We start from the raw sequence: 16787 nt of genomic DNA, 5'->3' as shown, positions 1-16787 counted from the left end.
TCCCACCCAAAGATTTTTTTTACAGCCCAGAGAGGAATGGTGTGAAATGCAGCACCCCAGCGCTGTTTGCATGCAAAAAAGTTTGGAAGAAATTATTTTTAATCATCACTGACATTATTCGCAGCCAGGATTAAGGATCACAGTGTTAGATCCTGTGCTAGTGTAAACTGGTGCAGAAAACTCATGCATTCAGTTCAAGGTGCATTTCCTAGAAGACATCCCAATAAAGCAGCTGTCATGGATTCAGTACATTCCAGTTACAATATATTGGGAAGCCCCTTTCTTCCCAAAGCACTATATGCATTATGGACCTAGTAATGCAAGAGCAAAACTCTCATTGAAAGCAGGGTGCTCAGCAATTCACAAGGCCAAGTTCAATTATAGGTACAGAAACTCTGGACTGCTGCAGCCTCTGGAGTGGAGGGTGGCAGCCAAATGGTACACAGGATGCGTCACAGCAGTGTTTGGAGGGGAAATTCTGGGAAATGACAGCTGGACAAACCTCCATACGTGCAAAACACAACACAGGTAGAGCTGGTTGGGAAGTTTTCAGTGGAATGGTTTTGTCAGAAAATGTCAATTAATCAAAACCAAAAGTTTTTGTAGGACAGGGTCAGTTTTAACAAAACTTTTGTCAGGAAGGTTTCACGAGTCCAGGATGGACTTTCCACGTAGACACAGAACCGCAGAATAGCCAGTAACCCAGTGGTTAGAGAACTCACCTGAGATGTGGGAGAGACCCAAGTTCAAATCCCTGTGCTGCCTGATTCAGACCAGGGACTTGAACTCAGGTTTCCCACATCCCAGGCGAGTGCCTGAACCACCAGGCAGGCTATTGTCTATACTGGGGTCTCCCTCTTTTTGCAAAACATTTTGAAAGGTCTTGTTTCATCCCAATATGCAGGAAAAATTTTGAAACCTCAAATTTACATGGTCTGGGACAACTATACTATTCCCCACCCAACTCTAATCACAGGCAGCACTATTTACATATAGATAACAGAACTTCGCTTTTAAGTCTTATATTAAAAATGCACATGTATGGAACACAATCTATCTATCTTGAGGATAAGGGGGCAAAGCCAGCCTTGCCTAGATTTGAATTTATCATTGCTGCATGGAGATTATTCCACACTTGATGTCTAGTGATGGGGGAAAGCAGAAGACATGATATATCTGAATTTTAGTAAGGCTTTTGACACAATACCACATGACAGTCTCATATGAAAACTAGGGAAATGTGGTTTAGATGAAATTACTAGAACGTGGATGCACATCTGGTTGAAAGACTGTACTCAAAGAGTAGTTATCAATGGCTCACTATCAAGCTGGGAGAGTATCTATTGGGGTCCCAAAGGGGTCCAGTAGTATTCAATATTTTCATTAATGACTTGAATAATGAATTGGAGAGTATGCTTATAAAATTTGCATTTGACACAAAGCTGGGAGGGTTGCAAAACCATTGGAGGAGAAGATTAGAATTCAAAATGACCTTGACAAACTGGAGAATTGGCCTAAATTCAAACAGATGAAATTCAATAAAGACAAGTACTTCACTTAGGAAGGAAAAACTTAAATCCACCACTACAAAATGGGAAATAAGTGGCTAGGTGGTCGTACTGCTCAAAAGGATTTAAGGGTCACAGTGGATCACAAATTGAGCATGAGTCAACAATGTCATGCAGCTGCAACCAGACTATCATCATTCTGGGGTGTATTAACAAGAGTGGCGTATGTAAGACATGGGAGGTAATTGTCCCACTCTACTCAGTACTGGTGAGTCCTCCACTGGAGTACTGTGTCCAATTCTGGGCGCATACTTTACGAAAGATATGGACAAATGGGAGACAGTCCAGAGGAGAGCAATAAAAACATTACATGGTTTAGAAAATCTGACCCATGAGAAAAAGGTTAAAAAAAATGGGCATATTTACTCTTGACAAAAGACGACCGGGGGGGGGGGGGGCGCACCTGATAACAGTCCTTGAACATGCTAAGGGCTGCTATAAAGAGGACTGATCAGCTGTTCTCCATGGACAAGCAGTAATGGGCATAATCTGCAACAAGGGAGGTTTACTTACATTAGATAGGAGGAAAAACCTTCTAACTATAAGGATAGTTAAGCAATGGAACAGGCTTCCAAGAGAGATTGTAAAATCCCCATCACTGGAGGTTTCTAAGAACAGTTTGGACAAAGACCTGTCAGGGATGGTCTAGGTTTGCTTGGTTCTGCCTCAGCACAGGGGCTGGACTTGATAACTTTGAGGTGCCTTCCAGCCCTACATTTATACAATTCTATAAACCACTGTCATCCCCTTCAGCACAGCCTGAGGTTCAATTGCTACTCCATGTACCCTTTTATTTTTCCATTTGTTTGTCATACATTCCCGCCCCCCAATTCCTCTTCGGCTTATATACCCTGAGAATCTTCCATCTGTATGGAGAAACATCATCAAGCAGCCAGGACCCAAACTCCATCAAGCAGGAATTTTACCTTAAACATCACCTGGAAATCAACTGGTATCAAAGTGTTCCCTGTGGCAAATATCATTTAGTAAGTGGGCAAACACGTTCTGCTCTTAGTTGCAATTTCCAAGTGGTGTTAAGGTGTAATTCCATATAGTGTGTACTGGGGTAATCCAACCTACAAGTGACATAACTGCAGGAAAATTCACATCTAAAAGAAATGGACATAACCTTATTTGCTACTGACAAGAAAACACATTTTTGGAAACCACTGCTATCCGGAATCCAACAAGACTCCCAGGTTACAAGCCTTAGCAACAAACAGTGGCCATAGCCATCCACCAAAGGCTCTGATATAACTGGCCATTTCCTCCATAATACAGCATTGACAGTGTTATCTCAGTTGATTCTCAGGCAGCTAGCTCTGATCACATCCCTATGTTAAGACACCAGGAAAGCTATCTAAACTACACCACCATAAGAAACTGACACACAGAGCTGGGTGTCCTCAGACACTACAACCCCGACATTCTTAACTCCCCCTGGATTGAACCTTGTGGAACACTGCGTGAGACAGCCCTCAGAATAGAGAAGACATGGCCAGTACTATCTTGTGGTATCACTCAGAAAAAAAAAAAAGAAAGGAACACTCAAGAACAACTCAGTCCACCCTGCTAAGATCCACAAGCAAGTCAGCTGCACTAGCTCAGGTAAACAGTACCAGAAAATGGCTGATAGCTCTACCACTTTGGTCCCCAAACTTTTTCTGGAATGTCCCCCGTTACCTGTAATGGAACCTGTCTGCAGCCCCGCTGGGAACTGCGATCAGGCGCCGGGGCGTGGGGCAGGGCTGCGGCTGGGAGTCAGGGCTGCAGCTGGTGCCGGGCGATGGCTGGAGCCTGAGGCTGCAGCTGGGGGCAGAGGAGAGCTGAGTGATGCTCCCTCCCTGCCCCCCAGGGGGGCTAGCCTGGGCCCCGCTGCACTCCCTGAATGTTCCTCCAGCCCACATCACAGTTTGGGAACCACTGCTCTAACAGGATTAGTATGAACACCAGAATCTTTGTTCCTCATCAGGTGGTCAGCAATCCCACCCTAGCAGTGCAGTCTCCATCCCACACCCAGGCATACAACCAAATTAACTAGGGTCAAAAAGACACTAGGACTCATGTGTGTGTAACTTACTACAATCTTCTTGATAATCTTCATCCAAAAAGAAGATTTGAGACAGGACAATAACTGGATTGCCAGTGGCAACAGATGATTTCTTGATCAAGAAATTAACAATTGCTTTTCTGAGGGAAGTTGATACCTTGTCCTTCCATAGGAAGGGGCTGACAAGAGCTCAATAATAACAACGATGCTAACACTGCTGGAAGGGCTGCACAGGGACAAAAGAAAACATACCTAGAAGTGCAGTAAGTTTGGGAAGCAGCCCAACTTGGACCATCTTGTTTCTCAGGCCCGTGTCAAAGGAGAGGTTCAGTAGAAGTCGAAGGGTGATATTCAGCAGGTCTTCATGCTCACATGGTACCATTTTCACCAGTTTTTCCACAATATCCATTTCAACCTGTATGAGAAGCATGAGAAGTCACTAAGCCCACAACCTACCCAAACTTTCGCTTTTGTTAGCAACTATTTTTAAAATTATACTGATAAATGAAAGCAAAAGCAAAGACGATACTTAAAAGTTACCACAACGTCTTGATTCAAAGTGGCTTCATCTTCCAAAAGTTTGGCTTTGTGGCTAAAAATTTTCTAGGACTGGTCTCTGGCTAATTATTTTTTTAAAAGGAAGAATAAGCTAATGGACTCAGCCATCTTTGGAGTATCAGATGAATGGGGAGGTGTGGGGAGACCTCAATGGGGATTGGCGCAGGGATCCACTTGCAGAGTGACTTGCAGGATCAGGGGTCTAAATCAAACACAGATAACCTTAGAGTGATCTCCATTAGAAAGTCAGATAGATACCCAACTGAGAGAGAGAGAAAATTGCTACACAAGGAGTATGAGCCCTTTCCTTGCATTTTTGAGTGAGTTCCTAGGCAGGATTTGGTATGTACTCTCGTAATGTCATGCTGCCCTGTATTTTAATTTAACAGAAGCATTGAAGTGATCTTGATAGGTGTATCACTAAGATTACAGGACATAATCCAGGGGTAGGCAACCTATGGCACGTGTGCCAAAGGCGGCAAGCGAGCTGATTTTCAGTGGCACTCACACTGCCAGGGTCCTGACCACCAGTCCAGGGGGCTCTGCATTTTAATTTAATTTTAAATGAAGCTTCTTAAACATTTTAAAAACCTTATTTACTTTACATACAACAATAGTTTAGTTCTATATTATAGACCTTTAGAAAGAGACCTTCTAAAAACATTAAAATGTATTACTGGCACGCGAAACCTTAAATTAGAGCGAATAAATGAAGACTCGGCACACCACTTCTGAAAGGTTGCCGACCCCGGACAATCTAAGGACAGAGCAGCAGTATCATTTTCTGATATGTTCTCCTTACCAGCCCAAGAAAAGACATCTGATCATTGACTGACAAGTCTTCAGAAAGTTTTTCTCACCATCTTCCAAGCTACATCTGTCTGCTGTTACTGGCCATAAGCATATGTAAGTTAGTTTGAACCCTTTACGCTCTTCCATATGCGTTAGGATTGTGTCTGTAGCCCACTTTTCAGTCAGAAATATGCAGAGAATGAACTCAAAGCAGCAAGAAAACTGTTAGCACCATGCTGGTGATCTTCATAAATGTGCTATATTATCCAAATTATTTATATTACACTAGATCTCTTTGAGTCTAAATCGACCAATAACAATTTCCGTCTCATTGCTGTAAACATAATTAGCAATGATGGCACTCAGATGCCAAGATGACAGACATGATACAAACACCTAGATAGATTAAATGATCACACCATTAGTAGTTTTGCCCAATTAAGTAAAACAAGATAAAACCTGAAACAGCTAAACTTGGCTCATTTTGTCTTCAAGGGTTATTTAGACACAACTAAAATGAGAGAAAACCTACAACTTTCAGAATCCTATCTCCCTCATCAGTAGCTTCCTCACTGTATGGGAAAAGTTTTTTTCCCCCCTAAAGTATTATCTGTATTATGAAAAAAATGCATGTGAAGATGGCCAAGATAAGCTGTATGGTCTATTTGAAAAATGTTCAAGGCTGTCCAAAAAGTTCACAATAAAATAAACATTAATTTTGTTTTGTTTGTCTCCACACAATCAAATGGAATGTGGAAAGTATGCCAGCCAATCAACTGGTGGGATAGCTAATCCTTATTAGACTAGTAAGGTGCTTCAGGGCAGTGCATGATTATAGATTGATCTCAAGAGCACATGACTTCACCTAAGAAACATAATAAATTTCCCAGAAATACATTCTTCAGGGTCTTACGAATAAGGGAAATACCCTTGTTTCTAATTGTATGTAAATACTCAAGAGCACGACAGTCACTAAGATCCAACTGTCTATAATTTTCAACTCATTTTTTACTGCATTTATATATACACCTTTTCAACTCAAGATTCCAAAATGCATTAGAAGCAATCATTAAGGGTCATGATTTCCCTTTGAGATTGGTAGGTAGGTAAGGATCATTATCCCCATTCAACAGATCGGTGAACTGATGTAAACTGGTAAAGAGACTTGCCAAAACCACAAAGGGATTCAGCGAATGAGGGAGTGGCTGCATTTGTCGGCTCTCTTAGAGCTAAATCAGAAAAATCCTAGTGTCCCATTTTCCCAAGGACATGAAACGTCTTACCACCCACTTATGGAGAAAGTCCCTGCATTAGGAGCCAACAGTAGCAACATGAAGCACTTCTGGGTTGCATTCTACTACAGTATGGAAGATCCTGCTGGCTTGGGAAGGCAATAGCCCAGTCTAGCAGTCTGCTAAAGTGTAACCAGATCTCCTTCCCTGAGACAACAAGAGTTAGAGATGAATGTCAAAAAGAGGGTCTGGTTGCAGGCTGGTTTTGGGGACCTCCAGATGTTTGGATAAATACCCAGACTTTTGGATGCTTATACCAATCTTTGCAATTCCTCTCTTCGCCATCATATTTACATGTAATTTTGCTATGGTGAGGTTGGCTCCCTACATGATTCTATATGTAGTTTTCTATAGCAGTCTCTCCTGGGGCTTGCATTACATTTACTGTAGTCTCTTCATAGTACTAAAATCAGGGCTACAATTATTTTAAAAGGGGGTGGGATGCAGGAGGTTTATTTCACTTTCATTGGAATCCCTAACCCTCTCTGACCCAATGAACAACCGCCATAGCATTTCTGTAGATTGCTACAAGACCTACCATGTCATTTTTGTTCTCCATAAAAATGCTAAGTTTCTTCAGGAAAGACACCACCAGAATAAGCAGCTCAAAGTTCTCTCGGTCCAGTGCTTTCACTAGCATGTGGACAATGTTCTTGTTCCTCATCTTCAGCTCTGTGCGTGTGTCCTCAGCGAGGTTCAGCAGCAGATAAAGAGCAACTAACATCAAAACCAATCATACCAATAGGTCAAAGATACTGGGACTATGTCAATCTACAGCTACACTGTTTACAATGTTTAGGGTGGGATTTTCAAAAGTGTTCAGCACTGACTGTACCCCACTGATTTTAAGCAAGGCCAAAGTTTAATGCTTTTGATCCCCATTTAGAAAAGAAAATTAAAATTAGAATCCATTATTTTATATAGGTTTTGAAAATATAGTTTTATAAAACCTATGACCATAAGCAACCTTTTTTTTTTTTTTTTTTTTTAATTCCAGGGAAACTATTAAAAAAATAAAACATTCCCCTGCAGTGACTGCAGTCCAAAAATTTCAGCAGAATGCAAAATGCATTTGAAGTTAAATTAACTAGAAACTGTTGAATACTAGTTGGTTATGCTATTTTTATTGTCCAAGCTAAGAAAAATAAGACAAAACAAAGAACAGCATTAATGCTGAAAATAAAAATAGGGGCCTAATACTCCACTGCTTTGCACCTTGTGTGGACCCTTACACATAAGCACAGTAGGAGTAGAGTGTTACCATTCTGATCACTTTAGACAGGTGTAAATAACTACACAAGGTGCAAAGCAGTGGAGAATCAGGCCCTACATTTTTGCAGTTATTCCAGTTTTAATAATTATCTATGTTGCTAATAAAAGCTAAGAAGTTTCTGGAAATACGCAATTTTTTAAAATTTGACAGTGTTTTCTTCATTTATCTTTCTCACAATTCTTTTGCAGATCTGCATCTGCCTGCCAGACCTCAACATGTTTTCTGGCTGCTACATGGACACACACTGCGTCAGCACTCGCACTTCCTGATTAGAGTACTGTAAGCATAGTTTTTCCCTGATCGCTGCAGAGCTTCATTTTTAAAATGATGAAAATGTAAGATTATTACAAAGACCTCATTTTAAAAAATCATTACTTCACCTTTTACAAGTGAACTTAGTGCAGGTGTAAAGCACTAGACTGAGTATCATAGAAAAAGAACTATTCCATGCACAGAACAGACATAGTACAGCAGCAATGCAGGCACCTTGACAACGCTCCCTGCCAGTGATCCTCAATCCCTAATAAATGAATTATGCACACAGGTGAGAAGCTTGTCAGTCTCCCCGGCTCATTTGATGGTAGGCTTCTGTACTGAGAATACCAACAAAGGGGCCCCTTGATACTCCTTGTAGTGGTAGAACTGGGCTAGAAACCATCTAGCGTGTTCTGAAGAGATAACTCAAAAGGAATAACTAGCATGGAAAAGAAATACAATTTGCTTTATATACATATTCAAGTACTAAATCTGCAGATTGTACAAATAGGCATCTTTGTGGATTTCAGTGGAGCTATAATAGTTTGCACCAGCTGATGATCTGGTCCTTGCAAGACTTCAGCACTATTCAATGGCGGGAGCAATGTCACCAGTAGTATGCAGTGTTCTGGCAAACACATACCAAAGTTCTCTCTTTGAGACTGGCCGATTACTTAAATAATGTGTAAAACACTGCCAAAGTATGCAGATTAAGACTATTTTTATTTTTCTAACTTGTTAGTAAACATCCTCCACACTAGTTAAAAGTTCTCAGCAAGTCCTGGCCCTTCATGCTGTGACAAGGATCTCCTTGCCTGTTGCTTATGTTTTAGGAGTTCATACCTCGCAGCAGCTGTTCCTGCTTGACAACCAGCCCCTGGTACTTTTTATAGGTTTTCTCATAATCCTTTTTCAGGGTTTGATTCTCAGGATCTTCATCAAGTAAATAACTGGAGTTAAGGATTGTATAGTAATAGAGCAAAAGACACACGGAAATTACAGAATGGGGACAAATATCAATCACAGATATTATTTGATCACCAGCCAGGACTACATGGTCTGTGTAATAATGAATAAGATGCCCATGGGACAATGTTTCTATTAAAATGTGGTCCACCCTATGAATAGGCTTAGGAATTAATGGTGTTAAGGATTCTGCTAGTAGTAAAAATGTCCCATATAAGCCATACTCCTGGTAAATTAAAACACTTAGGTTAAAATCATTTTTAAGAACAAAAAACAATCCCTTCTCCAACCCAAATTTTTCACTTTTGGTTTTCATCTGTTCTAGTCCTGCAACTAGATTTTGTGCTCTCTTACTCATCTTCTGTATTGACATGAGTTACTGCACATATAGTTTGTTTCAACCACTAGGAATCAGAAAAGCTAAAAGTTGCCCAGGCACAGAGAGAGGATATCAGCTTTCTTCTTCTTGGTGAGTTCCTCCTGCCAGAGCTCATGTCTCTTCAGCTCGTGATCTATGATGTTCATACATAGAGCTCCAATTTTGTAGTGTGTGATTAGTCCATGAAACTGAGAAAAACTATTTAAAAAAAGAAAAAGATATGCAGTGTATGAGAGAAATAAAGCCAAGAATCTGCGTTCAAAACTGGGGTAGTAAGATCTCATAGAATTGCACAACCTGACTGGTTTTCATTAGAGCTAGTCGAAAAAAAATTCAGTGAAACAATTTTCTATCCGAAAATGCCATTTTGTCAAACTAGAAGCATTTTGTGAGAACGTGTCAATTTTGATGAAACTTTTGATAGGAACAATTCAACTCGTTTCATTTTGATACAGAAAAAACATTTTTTGACCTTGTCATTTCAATTTATTTTGTTTAATTTTTAATAGTTCATATTTTAATATGTCTAAAAAACAAAATGTCTAAGTCAAAACGAAATGATACTATCTAAATTAAATGATTTGGTGGATGTGAACCAAAATTTTTTGAAATTTTCATCCACAGGAAATTTTGATTTTTTTTGTTTGGCTCTGGAACACACACACACAAAATCTGATAAGTCAGAATTTCTCTTGGAATGAAAATTCCATTTTCCAGCCAGCTCTAGATTGTATGTTATAAAATGGTTCAGCCAGGACACCCTCACAAAAAAGAAAAGGAGGGGGGAAGTCGTGGGGGGGGAGGGAAGGTAACAATCCACCTATGTGATAACTTCTTTTTCACCAATATTCTATATGTAGTGAAGCTGTAACATTACTAACAATTGGACATTTCACATTTCAATTGAATACTTGAGTTTTGAATACTGTTTTCATTGATGGGGGAGTTATGTGGGAGATAAGGAAGACACCAAAGAGTCCAGTGGGATAGGGGACAGGGCTGGAACTCAAAAACCATGGGTTCTGTGATCCTGGCTCTGCTGAGGCTCATGTCCCAGTGGGTTTACTTTCTATGCCTCAGTTTCCCCATATGTAGTGCTATTTCTCAGTAACAGTGCTTTAAGATGCAATCCCAAACTATACTAGCACAGAAAATAACTAAAAACTCAAGGCAACTGATAGAGCAAGCTCCTCTTGCACTTACCTTGAAAAGCAAAAGAAAATATAAATAATATTAGTAGCAAGTTCCACACTTTGTTTCCAGTCTTCTCTCAGCACTCTGGCTAATGCACCCAGGGCAGTTTCTAAAAAAACAAACAAGATTTAGATGAATGGCTGTAGTGCCTCTTTCTCTCTGACCTGCTTGAGCTAAACAGATTAAACACACTTTTCACTGCTTTCTTTCAGGCAGCAGGATCTGACAATTAGTCCAAGGAGCAGGTGAGGCCATGTAGGCCCCTGCCACCAGAGTGACCTCAGCCTTCAGATACTTTCATTAACATGGCCACCATTTGACTGCCTACTGTTTTTTGCATCAGTCTCTCAGACTAATCCTATTTTATGACATGGGGGTGGGCCAGTTGGAGAGGACACACTGGGGCATCAATGGTGAAACAGTTTGGCTGATGCGCCAGTGGAGAGAAGGGATTTCTGGAGAGGGGACAAAGGAAAAGAAAGGGAAAAAGGGCATCAACCTAACATCACGATGAACCCTTAACTCGGACCTTGCTTATATAATGGGTGTCTTTACAGAGGGTAAGATTTTTGGGGCAAGGAATGCCTTCCTCTATAATTCTCTCTCTATTCTCCTCCACCCCCCCACATACACAGCACCGAGCACATTTTGGGTGCTACAGCACTGTTGAGATATAAACAGTAAATGTTGTGCACTGGCCCTATTTTGCTCTAAGAGCAAACTAATAAGAACAGATACTAAGCTTGATCTTAGCTCACAGAGCCGAGAAGTGATAGAACCCCATCCTGTCCCAAAAGAAAGACGTGGGAGTCTCTCTGAGCGGAGAAATTGCTCCACAGAGATGGAAAAAAACAACGTAACTTTATGAGAGGATTTGTAAGTTACCATTGAGCAGCAATTCTTCCAAATTATCAGGGTTCCTGGCGAGTTGTAAGATAAGGGCAGAGCCACGCACCTTATCAGGAATATCCTCATATAGTAACTCAATGTACTCATCCATGTCATTGATACTGGCTACTTCATCAATCTGAAAGTATCAAAGACACAAAGGGCTTTGACACAGAGAAAAAGGAACCTGCTCAACATGCAACAAAAATGATGTTACTTTGCGGCAAAGCAGAAAAGAGTGCGTAGCTAAGTCTTAAGATGTAAACAACAAAAACCAAACACCATGTACAGAACCATTGCTACTGACTGCACAGAACACACAATATTTCATTACAAAAACAATTGACACTAAGTAGCAGCTTTGTCTTGTCTAGCCCCATGTTCCAGAATCTCACTCATGACCCTCTAAGTATATAACCCAAAGACAAATGTGCAAGAATTTTACCACTTATGGAGAGGACTTTTATTTTATTATTTAATATTTTTAACTCAATTAAAAATTCCTCAATATTTTAGTCATCTGATTTGCATCTATATTTTTTCCTTTTAATATAAAATAGTTCTGTAAGAGTAAAGGTATTCGTATTTAGCTTCCTTTAAATTCTAGCTTAGATTCCTACCTCCATTCCTTCAAAAGGTGGTGGATCTTTCGGTTTACTAGATTTCTCTTTCTTTTCTATAGTGATAAAAGACATGGTTCTAATTAATGTTGTGCATATTCATTGACGATAGCATATTCAGTATTATCATAGTATCTAAGAGCCCCAAACATAGAACAAAAAGAAGATCTCCACCCCAAAGAGCTTACAATCTAAGTATATAACAAAGCTCAAGCGTTGTTTTTGCATTGTAGCCAGAGCAAGAAGTAGCCAAGGAGATAATTTTGCCATGACTTTCTGACACTCAGAATAATGTATTGCAAGTTTTTTTTTTTTTTTAAGTTTGAGGGTTTTTTTTAAATGAATCCATCTTTAGAAGCCTAACATTTTTATCTGCGTAAGAACTGAAAATTCAGAGTTAAGCCCCTTTTTATTTATATATATATATATATATTATACACACACACACACACATATATATACATATGCGCCTTGGAACAGAGTATCATCCCACGATTACAAAATCATGGATACCCTCACTATAATGTAGGATTGGACCTTCAGAATACAATTTTCCTCTGTGCAAAGGGCCACTACAAAGCTTAGGTCAGACTTACAGTGATGTATATACTTTCTGTTGGTATATACACCACAAGGGTGGAAAACAACTGCTTTCAGTAGGCTACTTGTCTAATCAGGACTTTGTAAAGTAGGCCTTGATTCAGCATTTCCTTTGAAGTGTGCATGATGATAAAGAGTGGAAGTGACAAAACAGTTAAAAGTAAAGCATTCCTGGATTTTTGTTGCTGACAAGAAAAGTTTGTGATATACAGATATAGTAAGTTTCTGACTTTCTCTGGGGAAGGCCTTGCGGCTATGGCTTCGTTCTCATCAAGGCCTGGGTATAAAGGATGTTGCACCCTTTTATGGCGTGACCAGCTCTCAAGCATGCAACATATTGGTCCAAAAAAGACATCTCTGTGGAGCAAGAAGAGCACTTTTTAAACCCTGTGTTCTGGCTCATGCTGTGGTATGGCAAGAGTCTCTGTGGACAAGTCCAAAATTCTACACACAAAAAAAGCATCCAAACAAACATTACAGGTAACTGACAAATGGTAAAACATTGGACATGGGCCTGTTCTGCTTCTTTATGACAAAGGGCTGAAAGGTTTGGGTTTTTTTTTTTGGGGAGTTGGTTTGTTTCAAGAAAAGTTTGCTACTTGTTTGTTTGTTTGTTTTTTAAATCATAGCTAGGGCCCTATCAAATTCATGAGTCATTTTGGTCAATTTCATGGTTTCAGCTATTTAAATCTGAAATTTCACAGTGTTGTAATTATAAGGATCCTGACTCAAAAAGGAGTTGTGGAGGGGGGCGGGGTCAAAGGTTATTATGGAGGGGAGTTGTGGTACTGCTACCCTTACTTCTGCACCACTGAAGGCAGAGCTGCCACCAGCAGCAGCACGGAAGTAAGGATGGCATGGTATGGTATTGCCACCCTTACTTCTGTGCTGCTGCTGGTGAGGCACTGCCTTCAGAGCTGGGCACCTGGCCAGCAGTTGCTGCTCTCTGGCCACCCCAGCTCTGACGGCAATGCACAAGTAAAGGCGGCAATACTGCAACCCCCTGCAACTCCCTTTTGGGTCAGGACCCCCAATTTGAGAAACTCTGGTCTCCCCTGTGAAATCTGTATAGTATGGGTAAAAGCACACAAGAGACCGGATTTCATGGCCCATGACATTTTTTTGTGGCCGTGAATTTGGTAGGGTCTTAATAATAGCATATCATATCTAATGTCAAGTGGCTGGTTTTTTGCTGCCATTCTCTACTGGAGGAGCCAGAGAAAAGGACGGGGCATTCTCACAAGCCTTAGTTGAAGAGATGGGGTATTGAATATTTATCCAAAAAAACCTTTTCTTCCTATTTGTTGGTCTCTAAGGTGCCACAAGTACTCCTGTTCTTTTTGCAGATACAGATTAACACGGCTGCTACTCTGAAACCTTTCTTCCTATTGTTTATGAGGCATTTAGCTCAAATGCCTAGTAATAGGACCAACAGGAAAAAAAAGAGTTTTAAACCATCTGAACAAAAAATCAACTCTGCTCTCAATTAATCAGGTTTTGCTTCCTTTGAATCCATAATGTCATAAAGTACCAATTCTCAGGTCACCCACCTACAGAATTTTCCAGTAGATAAGATCTACATTTCTAATATATACAACAGGCAGAAAGGTACCATTTAAAAAATAATGTAATTTCAGGTCTTCTTTAGACAGAAAGAAAGAAACAATTATGAACTAGCACTAGCCCAGTATTTTTGCTTTTGCACTAAGAACTATGCATTCTACTAAGAAGTGGCCACAAAAGAACACAGCAGAAAAGAGTTAAGAAAACCTAACCTATATTTGTGCCTATATAACAAAAAATCTAGGTTTGCAGTCACACAGGAGATTGTTGTGGATTGGAAACTTTTATACCTTCTATTCCAGAACATGGGTTGGTAGATGTATGCCTGCAAACCCCTAAGAATTAACTGCTTTGAATCCAGGACTTGTGTGGAAATTTCTCCAGGATTTTTGCCTTCTATGTGTCTTACCCAGAGACAAAGCTGAAAATGCTAGAATTCTTTTAACATTATTAAATCTCGAAGTGCCTCAGCACTGAAGGCTGCTGAACCGGGTGTTAAACAGAGGCTTAAATAAAGCTAGGGTGTAATAGTACAGCCCTGTCAGCAGACAAAGTGAGGACTTCTGGCACTATAAAGAACCTGTTGTCTGTGCAATTTAACAGGCATTGAACCATAGCTTCCAGATAAAGACATTAGAAAGCATCTATCCTATTAACTGGTTGTAACAGAAAAGAGAAGAGGTTGTAATTTTCATGGAAATAATTCCATCGTCATCTTTGTAACACTATCTGAAATAATCATTTCACCATTTAGAACAGAAAACTTTAATCGAGACACAAAAATTGAAAGAGAAACATCAATATTAAGTTTGACTAATCAAAATTCAAAATGTACTTTGATCATCAAAATGACAACTTTTTCCCCCACAAGATTCTGTCAATTCTTCCATGTACAGCACAAAACACACACTCCCCTTCTTTCTTCAGGTTTCTGAGCATCAGGGAAAGTAGCATTTGAATTAGAAACCCCAAAATACAGAGTATCGCTGTAGCTGCTACATTCCAGCTCCCTATTCCCCCTGTTCTCTCTATTGCTTACCTTTCCCGGAAGAGGAATCTCTGCGGTTCTGCAGGTAGTACAGCAGCTGCTCCACTTCCGCTAGCTTGGAGGGGTGAATGAGCTTGCATTCCTCCACCACCTTTCGAGCCAGGGAAGCAACGTCTGTGTTTGCATTAAGACTCTTCAGCCGAATACTGCAAGACACAGGTCAGATCGTTTTCTCCTCAGTTGATATAAAATTTTTGCATCTTCAACGCTTCAATTTAAACGTATATAGTCATGAGTTTGTCAAGGCAGAGATGATCTACAGACATCTGATGCTCATGCTACAGTTTGGAACAGCTGAGATCAGAAGGCAGTGGCACCCTGGAGTTCAGAATAGCAAGCAACTGTCTGTCAAATGGACTTAACAGGGTAGGACCATTTCTCACCAGCTGGTCAAACAGCAGCTTTAGAGATGGCTGCATTAGCAAATGCCTCCTATCTAGTCAAGACACAGCAGCAAATAAGGAGTCAGTGGTCTATTTCCAAAAAAGTTATCTAAAGCTAACTTTCCTTTATTAATATCAGAGGGGTAGCCGTGTTAGTCTGGATCTGTAAAAGCAGCAAAGAGTCCTGTGGCACCTTATAGACTAACAGACGTTTTGGAGCATGAGCTTTCGTGGATGAATACCCACTTCGTTGGATGAGTCTGTTAGTCTATAAGGTGCCACAGGACTCTTTGCTGCTTTATTAATATGAAACTCCCAGAGTATAACAGAGAAAAATACCTTTCAGAAATAAAATCTGCTGTCAGTATTGATTGTGCAGCTTCCTCACACTGCATTAGGACAGCCATAGAGAGAAGTCTGCTTTGACATAAAGGACTCAAAAATCACAGATCATACCAGTGACAAGAGAGTAAGCAAGAGCAGATATCTGTAAGCACAGACCAGGAGGTGGAATAAAAGGATTTCTGTTGAGTCCTAGATGGAATAGCCTGGATTCACTGCAAACCAGACAAACATTTTTAGTGTGTTCAAAAAAATCTACAACAGTAATATTTTCTTATACAATGGAAATGGTTATTTTTTCCCTGTTCCTTATTCTTAAAAAAGAACCCCTGCACTCAGACACATATGCTTGATTTTTCAACAACAACAACAAAAAATTCACCCTCAAGCAAAAAGCAGACCTGGAAAGTTTCACCTTCCAGGTGAAAGTCTGAGGAAGTTACTGGAAAAGGGCCTTTCACAACAGAAATGCTTAGGCAACCTTAACTACAGAGGGCACAACAACTGTACCCTGTATAAAGAAAATGCAGATAACATAATGAAATTGCTAACATCAACTGGACATACACATACTCCAAATAAGGGAGGCTGTGTATCCCTATGGATAGAGAACCAGAGTAGGCTTCAGAAGATCTGGGTTTTATCTCAAGCTATGCCACTGACCACTGTGTGACCACGAGAAAGTAACTTCACTTCTCTATGCCTCAGCTTCCCCATAGGTAAGATGGGGAGAATGATAATTATTTTCCTTTACAAAGTACCTTGAGATGGAAAACTCTATATAAGTACAGATGGAAAACACTATTTAAGAACTAAAATTTAATATTACAATGAATATATGCTACAACACCACTGCAAACAACTATGCATATATGCTATTCCCAGACTTAATACTAATTAAATAAAATGTTCTGAAGTTTGAAAAAGTTTCAGTAACAAAGGAAGTAATATAACAGAACACTAATTTTAAGAACCCATAGCCTAGAATTCCAGGACATTTTAACTTAAAGAAATAA

At 40.0% G+C, this 16787-nt stretch overlaps 1 protein-coding gene and 1 pseudogene across 3 annotated transcripts in view; both read right to left on the bottom strand.

The window, feature by feature from the left end:
- The window catches only part of KIFAP3 (kinesin associated protein 3), a 145586-nt gene that overhangs the window by 114845 nt on the left and 13954 nt on the right, over nucleotides 1-16787 (bottom strand). For all 3 annotated transcript variants that reach the window (XM_039484253.1, XM_039484252.1, XM_039484254.1), the window contains exons 3-10: nucleotides 15038-15192; nucleotides 11836-11891; nucleotides 11213-11354; nucleotides 10337-10436; nucleotides 9207-9331; nucleotides 8632-8730; nucleotides 6799-6977; nucleotides 3871-4033 (exon numbers count right to left, since the gene is read on the bottom strand). In XM_039484253.1, coding sequence (XP_039340187.1) covers nucleotides 3871-4033; nucleotides 6799-6977; nucleotides 8632-8730; nucleotides 9207-9331; nucleotides 10337-10436; nucleotides 11213-11354; nucleotides 11836-11891; nucleotides 15038-15192 — 1019 coding nt within the window. The remainder of the gene's footprint in view (nucleotides 1-3870; nucleotides 4034-6798; nucleotides 6978-8631; nucleotides 8731-9206; nucleotides 9332-10336; nucleotides 10437-11212; nucleotides 11355-11835; nucleotides 11892-15037; nucleotides 15193-16787) is intronic.
- LOC120371201 lies at nucleotides 11010-11101 on the bottom strand (annotated as a pseudogene).

Source organism: Mauremys reevesii, linkage group 8, assembly GCF_016161935.1.
Source record: "Mauremys reevesii isolate NIE-2019 linkage group 8, ASM1616193v1, whole genome shotgun sequence".
NCBI lineage: Eukaryota > Metazoa > Chordata > Testudines > Geoemydidae > Mauremys > Mauremys reevesii.
The sequence above is the reverse complement of the archived record's forward strand: the minus strand, read 5'-3'. Positions and strand labels throughout refer to the sequence as shown.